Source organism: Onychostoma macrolepis, chromosome 19 (genome assembly GCF_012432095.1).
Source record: "Onychostoma macrolepis isolate SWU-2019 chromosome 19, ASM1243209v1, whole genome shotgun sequence".
Classification (NCBI taxonomy): domain Eukaryota; kingdom Metazoa; phylum Chordata; class Actinopteri; order Cypriniformes; family Cyprinidae; genus Onychostoma; species Onychostoma macrolepis.
This window is the reverse complement of record NC_081173.1, coordinates 25,118,176-25,139,033: the sequence shown is the minus strand read 5'-3', so window position 1 is coordinate 25,139,033 and position 20,858 is coordinate 25,118,176. Positions and strand designations below refer to the sequence as shown.

Here is a 20,858-nt window from a genome sequence, read left to right as displayed (position 1 = left end):
CAAACCACAAAAGAAATGACTTTTAACACACCCAAATGTTCATGATTTTGTTGTTCTCTTGACATTTGCCTTTCTTGATTCCAAGATAACATCAACCAAATGTGATAGTGTGAAAATATGTGGCTGTTGGTGAGGAACTAATAACCTGGAGTAATAGTGAGAATTTAAAAAAGCACCAAGATCACGCCCTCACTTCTCACTGTCCTGTGCTGTATATAGATAGGGGAAGTGAAATTTACAAATGTAGAACATGTGAATTAATGTTTGCTCAACAACTTTTTGCCTGTTTCAGTTTAATTGAAGAAATTCTTAGAACAATTTCTTGTATTGTGTAAAACCAATAAATATATAAATAAGTTCATGTTGTTATTGTTATTAATATGATTTTATGAATTCAACAGTATCACACACATATTAAAAATAATAATAAAATGTTAAATTGCATTAATAAAACAAAGACCTTTATCTTATAAAGAACTATTATTAAAATAAATTAAAATAGTTCTGGATGTTTCATTAGGCTATAGTTTCTTTAGGTCACGTGTCGGCTGATGGGTTCTGAGTTTTCTAGGAAATGAAAAGTGGAACTTAATGTTCTCATATTACATCAGCTCTCATATGATGTATAAAACATTTGATTCTAATGGAAACTTTTATTTTTAAACAAGTTAAGGAAAAAAAACAGGTACTGTAGTATCAACAGCATTCTTTTACAATTTACATATGCAGCTAGTGGGTACATTATGACTAAAGACAAACATTTTTATAGGAATAAAAACGCTAACATGTAGTAGCTACAACATTTTACAACGCCTTATTTTCAAAGTTAATTATTTTTATAGCTTTTGCCTTTATAAAAACTTTCATAGGGTGGATTAGGGTAATATGGGACACTTTTTGAAATATTAACTTGTGCATCATATTTAGACAAATTAATCCCCAAGATGTTCCCTATCTAAATCAGAAGAAATTTTTCAGATATTGTAATTAAAGGGGAAATGGCACATATATAAGAATTTGTGGATTTTCTAATCTGGGACGCTATGTTTTGGGTTATAAATAGTCAAATTGTTACAAAGTAAACTTTACACTCATGGTTAAATGTGAATACCCATGTTTGCTTAATTAATTTAGTAGGCCTACAGTGTGTTTGCTGTCTTCACAAGTCTAAAAAACTAGTAACCTATATGTTCATATATGGAATGTTAAATACAATTATATAACACAGAAAACTTATATTATTTAAAATAATTTATTTTAAAAATGTCAGATTTTTGGCAGCAACAATAATAATAACAACCATGTAATAAAGTCAAAAATGTAAAATTGAACTTAATAAAGATAGCAAAATAATTTCATAATTTTTAAAACTATGAAAAATTTGGATTGCCTTCAAAACTGTTAATAAACTTCTAATATTAAACTTATTTTTTTCAAAAGCTTGTATTAAGCAAATTGTAATGGTAAAAACACTTCATTACAGAAATAAGCAGTCCTGGCCAGTCATGGACTCATCACGGTCCAGGATCCCATTGTCCTCTAGTCTCTAAATTTTGAATCTAGATCTTTAAACAAATAAAATTGCTGCATTATAAGCTCAAAAATGAACAAAAATACATGTATGATATTTAACTTTCTTAATGCACATTTTATCAATTGAATAACATGGTATATTTGACTGTCCCACTTTTGAAAACATCCTTTTCTAAAGTGGGACGACAAAGATTGCTTCAAATAGAAAATATTCTTAACACATTTTAACATCATTGCAAATTTTGATGTACAAATACATCACAAATATAATTCGATAACTTTTTCGATAAAGATTTATATCCTTAACATTAATTCACTGTCATTTCAGTGAACGTTAAAAAAGGTACTTCCTGTTTGATGATTTTCCTAGCCACATTTCTGACATAATTTCCAGAAAGTCAAGTGATTCAATAACTTGACACCCCTGCTTGAATTCAACACCAAGCTTGCTCACTTTAATGTTGCAAATGAAGAGATAAATGCACTGAAGCTTAGGTGTCCCACATTAGTCAGTGTGCCACATTACACCAATCCACCAGTCCATCATTATTCTTAATAGAGGAAGAAGAGCCATAAATGTGTCCTCCGTGACGTCATCACGTGCTTGTCTTGCTTCCTGGTTTGAAACTTTGTTTGAAACTTAGAGGTGTGCCGATTCACTCTCCGCTGCTTTGGGTTCAACAGGAGCAAAACTCACGAGCTTATCAACTTTATTACAAGGAGACAGCAGCTCGAAACGCTAAGAGAACGGATCAAGTAAAGGTACTTATAACTTTTATTTTGTCTGTAACCTTTCGAACTTATACATTTGTACATATTACGTACACTAAGCGATAGTTTTGGTAGCCTACATTGACGTTTCTAATAGTTGACATAGACATGTATATAGTAACCTGATAGTAAACGGTTTAATATCTACTTATAATGTGATTTTATGTAGACATTAACTTTAGAATATTGGTAAACATGTGGTGAGGTTAAGTAAGGGGGGACAGCGCGCGTCCATGTGTTGGAATGCGGGAACGCGCCGCAAATAAAGAATATGGAAACAATGAAATAATGTGATGTCGCTGTTGTAACTGTCAATATTTCATGATCTAAAAAGACAAAATGAGTAATGTGCTCATTTTAAAGCCTAAAGTTTCACGTATCAAAACTACATTTCCTGTGCAGTAACAGACTTCGATTTATTGGTTTTATGGTTTATTAGCGATTTACTACATATTATTATTTTTTTCTTTTTTAAAGAATTTATATATTTTTTACGTTTTAATATAAACGCAAACTATTCATGTTTATTTATTTTTATAGATTTAATATATTTGAATAAAATATTGTTTATTGACAAAACATCGATTGAATAGTAGTTTAGTCATTTTAATTGTTTTAAAATTCATAATTAAATGCCGAAATGTTTGAAATATTTATCATTTAACTTCATGATATTTAGATAATTAGATGTGTTTTAATTTTATTTGAGGCTATAAATAAATATTTAATTAGCTATGAACGCTTTGTTTATCATATCTATTATTACACATTCTCTAAACAGGTGTGACTGACAAAGACGTTTTTTTCCGGATGAAGAGATGAGTGCTGAAATCAGCACCATCCCCACGTTACAACTGTATTTGGATTCCTTTTGGTCTTCCAGTGTAGGATCCCACAGCTCTGCCGTAAACACCACCAACGCATGGGTAACAGCACCCACATCTTTGTACAGCCCTCCTGTTTCCAGCAGCATTAGAATGGACCCGGCCCAGTCCAGCCCGACTCCAGATGAATCCTCAGAACTGGGTTCTGAGTTTCAGGCCCAGCTCGACCTGTTCCTCAAGCTGGGGTTTTCCCAAACGCAGGTCCGCGCTGCTTTCTTGAAACTCGGCCTCAACGCAGACACCAACAGGGTTTTGGGTGAGCTGATACAGGCTGCTGGGGAATCAGAGGAGAGAGAGGAACCTACAGCCTCCCCTGTGCTGGTTTCACGTGGGGACGCTTCCAGTAAAGTCCAAAGTGCCCAAAATCCCTGTCATAATGCTCCAGCAATGTCAAGCGCTTCAGAAGAGCTGGCAGAGGATGAGGACGCACTCAGACCAATAGTCATTGATGGGTCTAATGTAGCCATGAGGTAAGTTTGCAGTAAACATGGTGTGCGATAAGATTTTTTTTTAAAGAAGTGTTTACAGTGACATTTACGTCTCCCTTCTACCACTTTGCTATTGAAGTTGTTTACAGTAAATTTAAAGGTGATGTTGTGTTGATGTTGACCTTTTTCTTTGTGTCAAATTTTTAACGGGACATTTTATTTTATATTTTAAAAATCACAAGATAGCACTTTTTTTTGTAAAAGTAAAACTGAATATAAACTTTCAGTTTGGAATAATTAGGATTTAATGTTTTTGAAAGAAGTCTCTTATGCTGCTGAAAAGTCAGCTTTGATATCACATGAATGAATTTGTTTGAAAATTTATAAAAATAGAAAACTGTTACTTTAAACTGCAAGAATATTTAACAAAATGACCATTTTTACTGTATTTTTATTAAAATAAAATGCAGGTGAGCATGAGACAACTGTCAAAAACATTTAAAAAAAACTCTTACACTTCCATTTAATAAGATTTAAAATATATATATATATAAAGCTGAAGTGTGCAATTTTGTGCCATTAGCATCAACAAACGGAACATCAAAAATGGCTGAGCAATATGTTGCTGTGTTGGGCTAATGTTTTGGAGTAATATTTTAATGTATTTACATTTTTTGGCTTAATTACATTTGGTTACAGTTGCAAATAATTATGATGATAAAACAATCAAGGAATATTCATTATGTTGTGGTTAAACATGTTTGTTTACTGTAAAATAGATTAATGGAGTTTTAAAATTGAGACTTTCTATTTTTAAGCAACAGCTTTGCCAAAACCTTTTGCCCTCAGCAATTGTGTCATAGTTGAGAGGTGATAAAACCCAGTATTTCCTCATACATTTCAAGTTAATGTGCAAATCAAGTCCACTTCCTTCTTCTTTTATTCCTGAAAACAAAGATGTGTTTATGTAAAGGTGTAAACCTTGACTGAATATCTGGTTTTCGTGTTACTAAAAATGAACGAACGTTATTTGCTATTCATTGGACAATCTGGATAGTATTTTGACACTTTTATTATTTTATTATTTCTGCACTTTTTAAACATTGCACAATATAATTTTTCTCCTCAAAAGTTTTGTGTAGGATTTGTTGAGTAATTCATTCCAAATGTCAGACCCTGAACATCAGGAAGTTATTTGGAGAAGTTAGATCATATGTTGCCAGAACGATAGACTTTTTTTGTTTTTTGTGAGAGGACTTATTGAAGAATTGCACAGCGCCTATGTTTTTAATGATCTTTTAAAACCCTCCCTTTGTATTTCTCCTGCATTTGCAAGTGGAGTCCAGATTTGCCCCTGCAGGCTCCTGTATCTGTCATCACTCCAGTATGCAAATAATCTTATATGCAAATCAGCGTTGTTTCCCATCCCCACCCTTCCCTCTCTTACTATCCTGAAGGAGAATGTCTGTGAAAAGAACGCTGTGTAACAGAACAGGCCCGACAGCATTGCAACACAGCGTCTGATTGGACAACTCTGCCCACCTTTGCTATTTTTGTTCCTATAAATCAGACGTTTTTAATTACCTCATAGAACAGACAGTTTTCACACACCTAATTCTGTTTATTCCAGGCATTGTTAAAAGATCCTGGCTTGGATTTGAATTAAAATTGACTTGTTCATCCAATTAAATTGATTTTTAACTCTTTTGCGGTGCCAACAATCCTTTACCTGATTTGGTGTTCCCTGTCAAAAATGACCAGGCTGTTAAAAATTCTTTGTAAATTTCTCATTATGCTAACTTATTACCAAATCTTGGATTCAATCTTTGTCAACTTGATCATAGTCCTCATTGGTCTGAGGTTATACACCTCAGTTTTTAAATAAAAAATATTATGTGTGGAAGAGATGCTGGCAATGTTCATTCAAAAACGAATATGCATAAGCTCAGTTAAATGAGGCCTACAATCAGTTAGTTCCAAAAAGAAATACAAAAACTGCTAATTGAATAAAAACATGTTGATAAAAAGATTGAATCCAATACTTAGCAATAATATAGCATAACAAGAAATTCATAAGCATTTTTTATACCCTGTTATAATCAAAATTCAAAGGTCAAATTGAACACAAACATGAGGGTTAAACAAATCTTGCACGCCTTTTTAAAAAATTTAATTAAAACAATTCTGTTTGTCCATAGATAAATATATATATATATATATACATGTGTACACTGTAAAAAATTTTTTAAATTTTAAGGCAACCATTTTTGAGTTTGCTCAACTTATTTTTGTGGGAGATTCTCAAATTTTTGTTGAATAAACTTAAAACGACAAGTTGAGAAAACTCAAAAATCTGCTGAAGCTGGTTGCCTTAAAATTTTAAGTTGGCTCAACTTTCTTTAATTTTTTACAGTGTATACAGTATATCAGTAATGTTGCTGTATTTAGTTGTATTTTATTTTGTGATTTCACTGGAATATGAAAACGATATAGTTCAGCCATAATATTTCTCGCCATGAAAATAGCCACAGAAGCTCGAATGGCATTAAACACAAACAAACAAACACTGGAATGTGTATTACTGCCCATTGTGACCTGTGACTAAGAAAGTAGGATAACAATCTTTCAGTGTAATGATTGTAAAATTTTTTAACAAGAAATAACCTGATAGCTTAATGCAGCCACTGTTTCCAGCAAACCTGAAGAGAGATCTCATAATCTACTGAAAAATATTTTCAAAAATAAAAACCTTAAACAAGGTTAATATGATATTCCTTATTTGGACAAAAGCATCTTCTAAATTAATGTCTGCGCATGCAATACATTTCCTTATGCAAATTCCAAACTAATTGAAATTTACAAGTAAACTGGACATTTTCTGTTTTGTAGTCACGGGAACAAGGAAGTCTTTTCCTGTCTGGGAATTCAGTTGGCGGTAAACTTCTTCCTGGAGCGGGGTCACATTGACATCACAGTGTTTGTGCCTTCCTGGAGAAAAGAACAGCCGCGACCTGATGTGCCTATTACAGGTAAGGAAAAGGGAATGCACCGTGTGTCAGAACCAATTCCTGCTTTCCAGAAGGAATCACATTGCCATAAGCAAGGTCTGTTTCCTCTTAGCAACAGCCATTTTTTGGTTGATACAAACAAAAGTTGCGACTGATCCTTTGCTGGCTGTGCTGATTTAAATCTAGCGGGTCTGTTGTGTCTCGTGTCGCAAGTTCAGTGACGCAGTAATGACGATTTTCTCCGGCCAATCAGTGATCAGCAGAGTTTACACGTCACGTTTTGGTAACGGTACGGTTCGCTTGGAAAGTAAGCCGTACTGAACCGTACCGTGCCGTACCATGCAGTGGAAAAGCGCCAAAAATGACTAAAAAGAGACCTGCAGACCTGTTATATTGGAAGCCACTCGAGCAAATGATGTATGAATGTTCAGCTAAATTGCACATGGAATACAGGAAATACAGTTCTGTTTTTTATGTCTGGTCTCAAATAATAGAAATGGAAGTATGGGAAAACCCCGCATTGATTTTATTTGTGTAGCTGTTTGAATGAAGGATGACATAAGGTATATTGGCAAGTACCTGGGGTTTTTAAAACCTTTGTAACTTCCTTATAACATAATGAAGGCCACAGTGAAATAATACAACTGCTGCTTTTGCCGGGTAAGATGTACCAGCCTATTTGATCTGCATTGTTTGCCAAACCCTCCTAAGTTTGACCTAGCTAGAGGGAAATAATGCAACCCTGTGGTTAGTGATAATTCTGTGCATCCAAAAAATAGTTGTAATGTTGATCTGTCTTAACAGTTGACATTGAACTATGCAAAAATGCGTAAGTATGTTTGAATTCCTGCTTCCCCTGAAGTAAACTGTCTATGTGTAAATGGGCACTTGTCCAATGAAAATCACAAGCAAATTAAAATGCCAAGAATCTTTTTCCCTTGGGCTGTTTGTTCCGGCTGGTACAAAGGGTAACTGAATACCAAGACCTTGTTTAGTTTCAACAAAATAGACACCGGTCTATCAATCAATGGTAATGTCATATGAATTGTGTGTCACGCTTTTAATCGCATGTCTATCAATATTTGCTTAGAAAATACATTTAAGGACATTACATTACTGTGGCAGACAAAAACATTTAATTTGATATTGCAAAAAGCGCTAGTAAATGTGAGTATATTGCTTGTTTTATTTCCATATCATGAACATAAACCTCATAAATCTATAGTTTTTCAATCTGTCCAAGGTTCGCACTAAAAAAACTGTTATTTATCAGCAGACATCTTTAGTCATTGCATAGCTCAATGTTTTGTTTTAGCATATTACATATTGAATTTTTAATCAAGGTAAAAGTAGTATGAAAAACTAGTCACTAGGCATTTAATTCTACTAGTGCAAACATGCATTTAGGTGTTACTGCAAGTTTAAAATGCATGACTAAATATGTTTAATTATTGTACAGATTTGTAATGATTGGCTTAAAATGAAGCAACAATTGTAAAATGCCAACAGAGTTTACATTTCATGAATATTTTTTCTCAGATCAGCACATTCTGCGTGAATTAGAGCGGAGGAAGCTGTTGGTGTTCACACCATCCAGAAGGGTGGCAGGAAAACGAGTGGTTTGCTATGATGACCGTTTTATCGTGAAGCTGGCATACGAATCCGACGGCATCATTGTTTCCAACGACACTTACCGAGATCTGCAAGGAGAACGTCCTGAGTGGAAGCGTTTTATAGAGGAGAGGCTTCTGATGTATTCGTTCGTCAATGACAAGTAAGTGCCATTGCATTTTGGTCTTCGCAGCATAGATCAAGTTGTTTGATAGCACAATTTGATTAAATTCACAATGCTTTTGTGTAGGTTTATGCCTCCGGATGACCCTTTGGGAAGACATGGACCCACCCTAGATAATTTTCTGAGGAAAACTCCACGTATACCTAAGAAACAGCCCTGTCCTTATGGTATGAATCACATTTTTTTTCTTTCCAACTTTCATGAATGATTGACATTGTACTTTTACTAGTGAGTTCTTGCGGTCTTGCAGTCACATGTTGGTGTAATTATTAGGGTGTGGCTCTCATATAAAAAGTATTACCCATATACAAGGAATTAATAAACAATATACACTGCTGTTCAAAAGTATTGGGTCGGTATTTCTTTGTTAATGTTTTGACATGTAATTTATTCCTGAAATGCAAAGCTGAATTTTCAGCAGCTATTACTCCAGTCTTCGGTGTCACATGATCCTTCAGAAATCACTCTAATCATGCTGATTTGCTCCTCGAGAAACATTTCATATTATTATCAATGTTAAATACAGTTGTGCTACTTAATATTTTTGTGAAAACCAAGATACAATATATTTTTTTTAATTCTTTGATGAATAGAGAAATCTAAATAACAGCATTTATTTGAAAAAATACTCTTTTGTAACATCATAAATGTCTTTATTGTCACTTGTAGAGGGTAGGCACCCAAACTTTTGTATGGTAGTATATAGCATGTCTTTTCTGACCACACAAGGATAGCATGCATTATGTGAACAAGAATTAAAATGTCCTGTTTTCAATGCAGGAAGGAAGTGCACATATGGAATCAAGTGCAAGTTCCATCATCCAGAGCGAACCAAGCAATCCCAGCGTGCCCTGGCTGATGAGCTCCGAGACAAAGCCAAAATTTCATCCACACCGCACAAACCTCAGCCGGTTTCCAGTCAGAGTCCACCTCTGGAGGAAGTAATGGAACAGAAACTCTCCCTGGATGCTGGATCTCTTAAGAAGAGTTACGCCAGTGAAAATGTCCTTGTCATTAAAGCAGCCCCCCAGCCAACTCAAAGAAAGTTTCCTTTGAAAAAAGAACGTCGGCATTCGCCAACAAGTCTAGATTCCTTTCCCAGTGGATCTCAGGAGCGTTTGGATTCTGGCTTGGGTTCCTACGAATGCCATTCTCCTGAAGCTTGCCATTGTGATCGCTACTGCGACCACAGGAAGTCCAAACCATCCAACAGTGGGCGGCATCGCTACGTTCCGCCCAATACCCAACCCTGCAGTTGCTGTTCCTACCAATCCCTCAGCACCGGTGGAGCTGGTCAGCACCATAGCATGGGGCTGCCCAGCTCAACAAACCCGGGTTATGCTCAACCCCGGTATCACTCCTATGGAGGAGGTCCAGTTTACCCACCTGTTAACATGTCCCAGTATTCATTTCCACACAGCAGAGGGCCTCCTCCCCAACAGGGCTACTGGTCCGACCATTATGGTGGCTATCCTCCAGCATCCCACAATGCCATGCAGCCAGAGATAGGACATGGACACTGGTCGCCCTCCAATCACAATCCTCAGTGGTCCGAACGGGAGCAGGTGCGTAAGAAATTACTTGCAATTTTCAATGCACGTTTGGTGGACAGAGCCATGGACATGTTCCCGTTTCTCCTGGACCCTCAGAGACTGGCTGCAGAGATTTTAACCCTCCAGTCTCAGGATGGGGCTTTTTAATTTATCTTTGTTGAAGGACTAGATGATAAGACAAAGATTCTGGCACCAAAGGTGTTACAATAAGTTCTCAGCCGCAACCACAAGAAGTGATTTCACTCGAGTTTGTCACTCCGCCCACAGTGAAATCCCAATCCTGCTGTCTTTGTCGTGCTTCGTTTTGCTTTTCAACAAGGACAGGAAAATAACTCTTTCATTGGAGACTGTCGGGTAATGCGGTGTAGCTCCGCCCACAGTGAAATCTCATTGGTCCACAGTCCCACTTCATATCATTTTTTTTTTTTGATTGACTGTTTTTGTCTTGCAGCGTTTTTCTTTTAGCAAGAACACAAAAATCATTTTTGTTGGAGTCTGTCTCATAATGCAGTGTAGCTCCAACTACAGTGAATCTCATTGGTCCTGCTTACAGTCCTGCTATACATCAGATATATTCTGATTGGCTGTTTGTATCAAGTCATTGGAGTCTGGATGTGGTGTACACACACCACGTAGCTCCGCCCACAGTGAAATCTCATTGGTCCACAGTCCCACTTCATATCAGATTTGTTTTCCGATCGACTATTTTTGTCGAGTCATGCAGTGTTTTTCTTTTAGCAAGAACACAAAAATAATTTTAGTTGGTGTCTTTCACATAATGCAGTGTAGCTCCACCCACAGTAAATTCTCATTGGCCCACAGTTCCGCTTCACATCAGATTTAATGTTCTGATTGGCTGTTTTTGTCAGGTCATACAGCGTTTTGAAATAAGATTTGAAAATAGACATATTAATGTCTACAGTTTTAAAAATACAGTTATAGTTTATTAGATGTTTAATTTTTGTGATGCAGTTGACTCAATTGAAGCCAGAAGAGAAGATTTTATTCTTGTTGTATTTTTCATATTGTTATTTGACCTCTAACTATGGTGGATTCACTATTGGTTATATTAACCACCAGTGCATTTTCCATCTTGCTGTGGTTCTCAAGACTTTAATATCAGTTTTGTTTCATTGTTTTTACAAAATATGCAATCATATTTGATAATGGAATGACACATTCTCAGATTTATTTGTGGAAAAACATCTTTTTTTGTGTTTCAGGTGTTATTATTTGTGGTTCTGCACGATTCGCAGTACCGTGTATGTTGAATGTGTTGGCACCGTGTGCCGTAACTGACATTTGTTAAGCAGAACTACCACAAAGGTAGAAGAGTACGCACCCTTTGGTGTATTTTTCCATAACTTATAAAATGTCCTTAAGAATGCAAGCATCACCAGTGTAACTTGACATAATTTCTCCAAGTTCTCAAAGGTAATTGCCAAAAGCATGAAAGGTTGTGGAACTTTTGGTGACTCTGTTAGTTTGTATTGAAGCTGTTTAGAGTTTAAAAAGGGAGTCGGCAATACTAAGTAGGCAATTTTTTGCCTTTTTTTTATTTAGCTGTATGTTCTTTGCTCGTTTAAATATGTCTTTGCTTTTTATGCTGTATCTCATATTATGAAAATAAAATGCCGTATTTATATACACATATCAGTATTTGACTTTTATTTGACTTGCTTGTGTTGTTTCTCTGCGTAAGCGAACGTATATTTATGACAAGCAAGAGCAGACCTGACCTTCTGAAGCATTCGTGCTGCAGGCGGCGGCCTCATTTTTGAAAGATGCATTCCACAAAAATCACTGTTTCCTTCTAGAAAGCACCTAATGTATATGCTTATATTTAACGCAGACAGGTTTCACTCCACCTAAGCATAGAAACCACATGACAGACATTTTGACTGTAATTAGCCTAGTAGAGAACTAATCCACCAACATCTGAAGTTCTTGAGTTTTCCGAAACCTTTAACTTGCATGGAATGAGATTTCATTTTGAAAGAGCAAATGTTTCTTCTCCCGGAAAAGCTAATGGTATTTATTAACATATTATTGGCATTAGTAGTCATACAGGACAACTTTACTTTTGTTCTTTATTTTACTTCACAACTCAAGTGAAATTCTCAAAATAAATGTTCTATTATTTAAAAAAAAACAAAAAACAATGACATGAAATGCAGATCTTTTTTAAATAGTTTTGTTATTTAGTACTTGGCTTTTGTTCTTGTTCCTGAGTTTTGTTCAGGAACAAGGACCAAATAGTCTTTTTAAAATATTTATATTATTTAATACTTACTTGTTAAACCGTGCACTCATATTGACTTAATGAATACTATAAAAAATACGATAATAAAATAGAATGACACTGTTTATGTCATACAAGTAATATAACAAATTAAGGGGAAAATGGCCAATTAGAAAAACAATGCATTATTTAATAACGTTAAATTACAGAATAATGCCTTTTCTATGGGATTTCTTGAATATTTGGTTTTACATGTTTCATTTCAAATGGAAAAATACAAACCACACCACACAGCAGCACAGGCGTCAGAAAACACAGTCTACGGGAAGCACTGTAGATGTCCTTAATAGATAGATTTTATCAGAGGAAGTGGTCTGTGGGGGTGAGGATTTCAGAGGAACTAAAGGTTGTACGAGAGGGAAAACAGCATGTGAGTTATTTGCCTGACTAAATGACGTATGCTTTTTATTAATATTATCATATGACAAAGCTACTTTCAGGAGTAACAGCCGTCATGTGGTGACGTGATGATACGTCTGATGCAGCATCTTTCTTTGGTTCAGATCATGCCTCCAGTGTGCATGGTTAGTGGATTTCCCCAAAACTGTGAAATCATCTGTAATCTTACATTTTCTTTGCCTGCTATTGGGGTCATACGCTGAAAGATGGAACTCTAAAATGCAGTGAAAATGCCACGGTGTAGAACACACTATACTGTCTGTTTCACTTCCCCTGGTTTGCTGCGTTTCAAAATGTCCCAAACTTTAACTAGCCTACAAGTCTCAACTGGTGTCTTGTGAAAATTATACAGTGCCTTTCGGGAGATCAACTTTTGAACCAAATGTCAACTACAATTACATTTAGTCATTTAGCAGACGTTTTTATCCAAAGCTATTTTAACTATTTTAGTTACTTGTATATTCAATTAGTTGATAAACCTTTTAAATCAGAGCTATTTTTTAATTAGGCCTAACTGATAAAACCAAAGACATGACGTAAATGTCTTTTTGAAATATTTATATTATTTATTTATGACATTTTGCATGATTTTTAGACCTTGCACTAATGCTATTTTATTTATTCATTGAGTTAGTTAAATTGGTTGGTTAAGTACTTTTCGTTGATGCACCTTTTAATTCAGATCTATTATTTCTTTAAAAGTTAATTGAGAAAATAAATGGTAGAAAACAACGCATTCTTAAATTTATATAAATTATTACTTTTATGCACGATTTTTAGACCTTTCACTCATGCTATTTTATTTCTTTTTTGTTCATTGAGTGAGTGAGTTAAGTACTTTTTTTTTTTTTTTTTGATCCTTTCACAATTAAGATCTATTAGTTTGTAAAAATCTATTGATAAAACCAATTAGGGGGAGACCGGGGATGAAAGTAACACTTTTTGTTTGAGCATCAGTAACTCAGTGGTTGTTTGTGCTAGATCTCTCAAACTTTGATATACCGTAGCCACATTTGTTGACTACAAATAAAACTAACTTGGACGTGTACTGCATATTGTTGTAACACAGGCTGGGGATAGATGTAATAGGCTGAAATAAGACCCACACTTCCAATTTATGCAAATACTTTATTGAAGAACAAAAATAATCAGTTTTGAATAAAGTGAACCATTTAGAGTGACAAAAACATTATATTGTATTCCTTTTAGGACTTTAAATTTAGCACAAAAACAATTGCTGTGTTCCTGTCCATCTACCTATTTTTATGTGAATTATGGAATGCTGGATGGAAATGTCAAGATGTGCATAAATTCTAAAAAAGTACACAAAAAACACAAAAGATGAATTGTTTTTATCCATTTACATTTACATTTAGTCATTTTGCAGACGCTTTTATCCAAAGCGACTTACAATTTGGGGAACACATGAAGCGATTCATCTTGAAGAGGCAATTCGACAAAGGAAGTGCTTGTAACACCAAGTCTCAGGCATTGTTTAAATAAGTACAAGCTAGCAAGGGAAGGAATAAGTAAGGAGAAAGATTTTTTATTTTTTATTTTTTTATGTGTAGGTTGAAGTCAAGTAGTGTCGAAAGAGATGAGTTTTCAGCTGTTGCTTGAAGATTGACAGGGATCCAGTACTCCGAATATGGGTGGGAAGATCATTCCACCAGCCAGGAATGGTGAACGAGAATGTTCTGGAGAGTGATTTTGAGCCTCTTTGTGATGGTACCACGAGGCGTCGCTCACTAGCAGATCTCAGACTTCTGGAGGGGATGTAGATTCTTAATAGTGAGTGCATGTAGGCGGGTGCTGAGCCTGTGGTTGTTCTATGAGCAAGCATCAGTGTCTTGAACTTGATGCGAGCTGCGATTGGTAGCCAATGCAATGAGATAAAGAGAGGTGTAACATGGGCTCTTTTGGGTTCCTTGAAGACCAGTCGTGCCGCATTCTGAATCATTTGTAGAGGTTTGACTGTGTTTGATGGAAGTCCAGCCAGAAGAGCATTGCAGTAGTCCAGCCTAGAAATGACAAGGGCCTGGACAAGAAGTTGTGCAGCATGCTCCGTCAGAAAGGGCCTGATCTTTCTGATGTTGTGTAGTGCAAACCTGCAAGATCGAGCAGTTTTGCAATGTGGTCTTTGAAGGTCAGCTGGTCATCAAAGATTACACCAAGATTTCTGACCGAAGTTGATGGGGTAATTGTTGATGAACCTAACTGGATCGTGATGTCATGCTGTAGAGTTGGAGCGGCAGGAAAGACAAGAAGCTCAGTCTTTGCCAGGTTGAGCTGCAGGTGATGTTCTTTCATCCATGCCGAGATGTCTGCCAGGCAACCTGAGATCCTTGCAGCTACCGTTGGATCATCTGGTTGAAAAGAGAGATAGAGCTGTGTGTCATCAGCATAGCAGTGGTAGGAGAATCCATGTGCCTGTATGATGGGACCCAGTGATGTAGTGTATGTGGAGAAGAGGAGGGGTCCAAGAACCGATCCCTGAGGAACCCCAGTGACCAGTGTATGTGCTTTGGATACCTCCCCTCCCCAGGCCACCCTGAAAGACCTACCAGTGAGATAGGATTCAAACCAGCGAAGTGGAATTCCAGCGATGCCCAGTGATGAGAGAGTGGAGAGGAGTATCTGATGATTGACAGTGTCAAACGCGGCAGATAGATCCAGCAGAATGAGGACTGATGATTTGGAATGGGCTTTTGCAATTCGCAGGGCTTCAGTGACCGAGAGAAGTGCAGTCTCAGTTGAATGGCCACTCCTGAAACCTGACTGTTTAGCGTCCAGTTTGTTGTTCTGTGAAAGAAACAATGAGACCTGGTTGAAGACAACACGTTCAAGTGTTTTCGCTATGAATGGAAGGAGAGAGACAGGTCTATAGTTTTCTATAAGAGAAGTGTTTAATGTAGGTTTTTTGAGCAGTGGGGTTACCCGAGCCTGCTTGAACGCAGTGGGGAAGATGCCTGTGAGGAGGGATGTGTTGATGATGTGTGTGAGTGTCGGTAAGAGCGTGGGAGAGATTGCTTGCAGAAGGTGCGAGGGATTGGGTCAAGAGGACATGTTGTAGGATGGTTGGAGAGGAGAAGTTTGGATACTTCAGCCTCCGTCAGGGGACAGAAGGAGAAAATGGGAGGTTTAGCAGTGGAAGTGGTTGGTTGGGGGTCCTGTGTGCGTGGAGGTGAGAACTGATCACTGATCGATCTAGTTTTGTCTGTAAAAAGTAGCAAAGTCATCAGCTGTAATAGAAGTGGTGGGAGGTGGTGGAGGGGACAGAGGAGAGAATTAAATGTTCTGAAGAGATTACGCATGTCTGGAGCGCTGTTGATCTTGTTGTGGAAATGTGAGGATTTGGCAGTGTGGACATCAGCAGAGAAAGATGAGAGCAGAGACTGATACCTACTCAGGTCCGACGGGTTGTTTGATTTGTGCCATTTTCTCTCTGCCGCTCTGAGTTTAGTCCGATGTTCACGAAGAACATCAGATAACCAGGGGTTAGAAGGGGCAGTCCGTGCTGACCTAGAGGAGAGAGGACAAATGTCGTCTAGACAAGAAGTTAAGGTAGAGCATAAAGTTTCAGTAGCTGCGTTTACATCCAGAGATGAGAAATGGGTAGGTGAGGGAAGAGAGGAGGATACCACAGATTTTCCACAGATTTTCGCAGGTTTCGTCTAAAAGTAACCGGTAGGGGGGTTGGTGGCACACGGGTAGCAAAATGTAGTGTAAATGTAATGAAGAAATGGTCCGAGATATGTAGCGGTTGTACCAGAATGTTATCTGCAGTACAATTGCGTGTGTAAATTAAATCAAGTTGGTTGCCTGATTTGTGCGTGCTAGTAGTGGTAAGGCGATTGAGATCAAATGAAGCTAGTAGCGAGTGGAAGTCTGTAGCATAAGCCTTGTCTAGGTGAATGTTGAAATCACCAAAGACTAAGAGTGGAATGCCATCCTCCACAAAAGAGGACAACAACCCATCCAGCTCCTCTAGGAAGGTGGCTAGAATTTGTCCAGGGGGACGGTAGATTACCACAATCTGGAGTTTTATCGGAGCTGATACAGTAATGGCATGACATTCAAATGAGTTGTAATTGCAAAGGGTAGAGCGGGTTGAGTATTTCCAATTGTGTGAAACGAGCAGGCCAGTACCCCCACCCCGGCCAACTTGACGCGAAGTATGAGAGAAAGAGAAATTAGTAGAGAGAGCAGCTGGGGTTGCTGAGTCTTCTGGACGAATCCAGGTCTCAGTCAAGCCCAAGATGCTGAGAGTGGATTTGAAAGAAAAGGCAGAAATGAAGTCAGCTTTGTTGACGGCTGATAAAAAGATAAATAAAAAGATATGTGCATGGAAACACATTTTACATAAATCCCTTGATGTGCAACAAAAACCTCACATGACTTTACCTCAATAGAGGATGTGATTGGATAACTGGACTCATTAGGAGTTGGTTGTAAGATTTTTAATGAATCCGTGTGGTGCGGCTGACACAGACCAGCGTACATTCTCCAAAATGGCGCTACGCTGATGCAGAGGAGACGAATTGTCGAATAAAGTCGTTATTTTTGTTTTCTTTGCGTACAAAAAGTACTATCTTAGCTTCATAATATTACAGTTGAACCACTGAAGGCAGATGGAGTATTTTGACGATGTTTTTCATATTTTCTGGGCCTTGGCATGTGTTAATTGTTTGGCAGTCACAAGCCTCCTGGTTCTCATCCAAAATATCTTAATTTGTGTTCCGAAGACGAACAAAGCTTTTACAGGTTTGGAACGACATGGGGGTAAGTGATTAATGACAAAATTTTAAAAATGCAATACCGTTTACACCATTATGCCTATGGAGAATCCCCATAAACTATACCAATGTGTGTGTGTGTGTTTGTATTTATTTTTCTTTTTTTAATTGCAAAACAATATGCAGTCAGAGCAAGTAACACCTGCGTGTCTTATCAGACATCATTGTTATGAAACAGCGTGCTCATCTCCCTGCGATCACTATGAAGGGGATGTACCGAAGTTTCCTCTGAAGACCATTTTGATCCTAATCACAGTAATTTTCTGTAATCAAAAATGCTGTGGTGGACAGAATTTTTTTTAAAACGGTTTCCGCTATTTCATTTCTGTCTTTGACATTCACAGGATGGAATTTTGCAATTGTCAAAGCCAAAGAAAAAAATCCAAGCATCACTATTACGTAGGACAGTATTACTCATAGCCTACTTGTGTGTGTACTTGTTTATGCTACATTATGTGGGAACCAAATGTCCCACAATGATAGTAAAACCTGAAATTTTTGACATTGTGGGGAGTCTGGGGACCAGCCTGCAGTCCCCACGAGGGAAGAAAAATATTAAAAATAGTAGCGTTTGTCTGAAAGTGTAACAATACAAACAGGTTTTCTGAAAGGGGTAGGTTTAGGGTTACGGGATAGAAAATATCGTTTGGTTAGTATAAAAGTAATAGAGGTCAAGTCAAGTCAAGTCACCTTTATTTATATAGCGCTTTTACAATACAGATTGTGTCAAAGCACTTAACAGTATCAAATTGGAGGATAGAGTGTCAGTAATGTATAATGATAAGATTAAACACTCAATTTTCATTTAAAGGCATTTCATTATTGAATTCAGAGATGTTATTGTCTAGCTCAGTTTAGTTTAAATAGTATCTGTGCAATCAAATCGGCGATAATCCCTAGAAATTAAGTGTCCCCAACTGAGCAAGCCAGAGGCGACAGCGGCAAGGAACCAAAACTCCTCTGTGACAGAATGGAGAAAAACCTTGGGAGAAACCAGGCTCAGTCAGGGGGCCAGTTCTCCTCTGACCAGACGAAACCCGCAGTTCAAAAGTTTATATTTCTGTTTTAATTTTGTTGCAATTTCTAACAATAGTAGTATTATGTAGTTAGGTATTTTATTATATTTTAGTTATTTTGTTATTTTTGGGTGAAATATCTGGGGATATATCTCTGGGGGTCATCCGGGCGTCCTGGTCTCCGCCGACGATCAGGGCTCCCATCACCTCCCGGCGCCGACCCACCATCTGATCGGACACGGACCGAGAAACAGACTAGGAAAGAAACAGACAAACATTAGCGCAGATGCCATTCAACTTACGATGTAACGAGTACATCGTGTGTTATGGGGAGTGTTCCCGGTTCCGGTTGATCTAATTAATGCAGCCTAACAATCCTTTAACGGATTTGAATAATAGAAGCGTATTAATGTGTTATGTGTAAGCCAGGCTAAAGAGATGGGTCTTTAATCTGACAGAGTGTGTCTGCCTCCCGAACAGTGTTAGGTAGACTGTTCCAGAGTTTGGGTGCTAAATAGGAATAGGATCTGCCGCCCGCAGTCGATTTTGATATTCTAGGTATTATCAAACGGCCAGAGTTTTGAGAACGCAGCGGACGTGGAGGACTATAATGCGATAAGAGCTCGCTCAAGTACTGAGGAGCTAAACCATTCAGGGCTTTATAAGTAATTAACAAGATTTTTAAATCTATCCGATGTTTGATAGGGAGCCAGTGCAGTGTTGACAGAACCGGGCTAATATGGTCATATTTCCTGGTTCTAGTAAGGACTCTAGCTGCTGCATTTTGGACTAACTGTAGTTTGTTGATCAAGCGTGCAGAACAACCACCCAATAAAGCATTACAATAGTCTAACCTTGAGGTCATAAACGCATGAATTAACATTTCTGCATTTGACGTAGGAGGTTTATGGAAAGGCCCCACAATACACAGAAAACATGAGTGTGTGTTTTCGCTCTCCTGGAATGATTGTGTGCGTCATCAATTAGGAGTGTCAAACGAGGATATTTACTATCTGCACATCACCACAAGCATCAGACGTGGATCTGCCCTGCCTCTGTGCTGTACTAGGCTTCAGAACGGTCTGATGTGACTCAAATATTGACTCATGACTTTATTTTCTGCACACAGATGCAAGTCTGAGCTTGCCTCAGAGCAGAACAAACAGACGACAGGATCACGCGTCTGCAGAAAACAACACTGGCGTTTTTGTGGCTTCTAGATTGTATCTTGTACTAGATTGTCATCAAAATCTGCTGTCAAATTGAGCAAATAAACTTAGTGAATGCAGCCGTAGATGAGATAATAATAAGAGTCATTTAGGCCTTCTCAAGTGCACACGGACGTGAACGATTCTGTCAGAAGCTCAGATTTCTGATTCTTATCTCTAACTCTTTGCTAAATATTAGCGGCTTTGAAGGATTAACCTGAAGCATCAAATGTCATATAGACCTTATAAGGTAGCATAATTTAATATAAGCAATGAAAAGGAGGCTGTGAGGAATAGGCTAGCCTATATTTGGATTAATTTCATGTTTAGCGCAAAATGTTTGTTACTCAAGTTTTGACAGCAATAACAGATACCACATGCTGTCATGTCAAATATATTAGGCCTAAGTATTCCGAGGCTTACTGACCATCCTCGGATGGTTTTACGCTTGCTGAGTGTTTAATTTGGATAAAATAATGGGACAAATAAAATAGTCTATATGTGACCCTGGACCACAAAACCAGTCTTAAGTCGCTGGGGTATATTTGTAGCAATAACCAAAAATACACTGTATGGGTCAAAATGATAGATTTTTCTTTTATGCCAAAAATCATCAGGATATTAAGTAAAGATCATGTTCCATGAAGATATTTAGCAAATTTACTACTGTAAATATATCAAAACATCGTTTTTGATTAGTAATATGCATTGCTAAGAATTCATTTGGACAACTTTCTCAATATTTAGATTTTTTTGCACCCTCAGATTACAGATTTTCAAATAGTTGTATCTCAGCCAAATATTGTCCGATCCTAACAAACCATACATCAATGGAAAGCTTATTTATTCAGCTTTCAGATGATGTATAAATCTCAATTTCGAAAAATTGACACTTAAGACTGGTTTTGTGGTCCAGGGTGACATATACAGTTGAGTGAAGAACATTATAATATGCATGTTGCTTTTATCAAAAGGTGGAATTGTGAAAAATGTTAGGCTTATCTCTTTGATGTAACATTCACGTGCCACTTAAATAACAAAGAAATTCACTTTAATGGATACTCAACATCCAAATTAGATCACAGTAATAAACCTGGCCAACTCCCTGTGTGCTAGAGTAAACAATAACCATACGTAGTGTTCTTAAGAGCAACTTTCAAGAATC

At 37.3% G+C, this 20,858-nt stretch overlaps 1 protein-coding gene across 1 annotated transcript; it reads left to right on the top strand.

The window, feature by feature from the left end:
• The first annotated feature begins 2,160 nt into the window (after nt 1-2,160).
• Nucleotides 2,161-11,605, top strand: zc3h12ab (zinc finger CCCH-type containing 12Ab). Its single transcript, XM_058754631.1, has 6 exons — nt 2,161-2,295; nt 3,086-3,658; nt 6,506-6,645; nt 8,164-8,398; nt 8,486-8,586; nt 9,200-11,605. Exons 2-6 carry the CDS (start codon nt 3,123-3,125, stop codon nt 10,117-10,119), a joined length of 1,932 nt encoding a protein of 643 aa, XP_058610614.1. The 5' UTR covers nt 2,161-2,295; nt 3,086-3,122; the 3' UTR covers nt 10,120-11,605.
• Nucleotides 11,606-20,858: the final 9,253 nt, after the last annotated feature.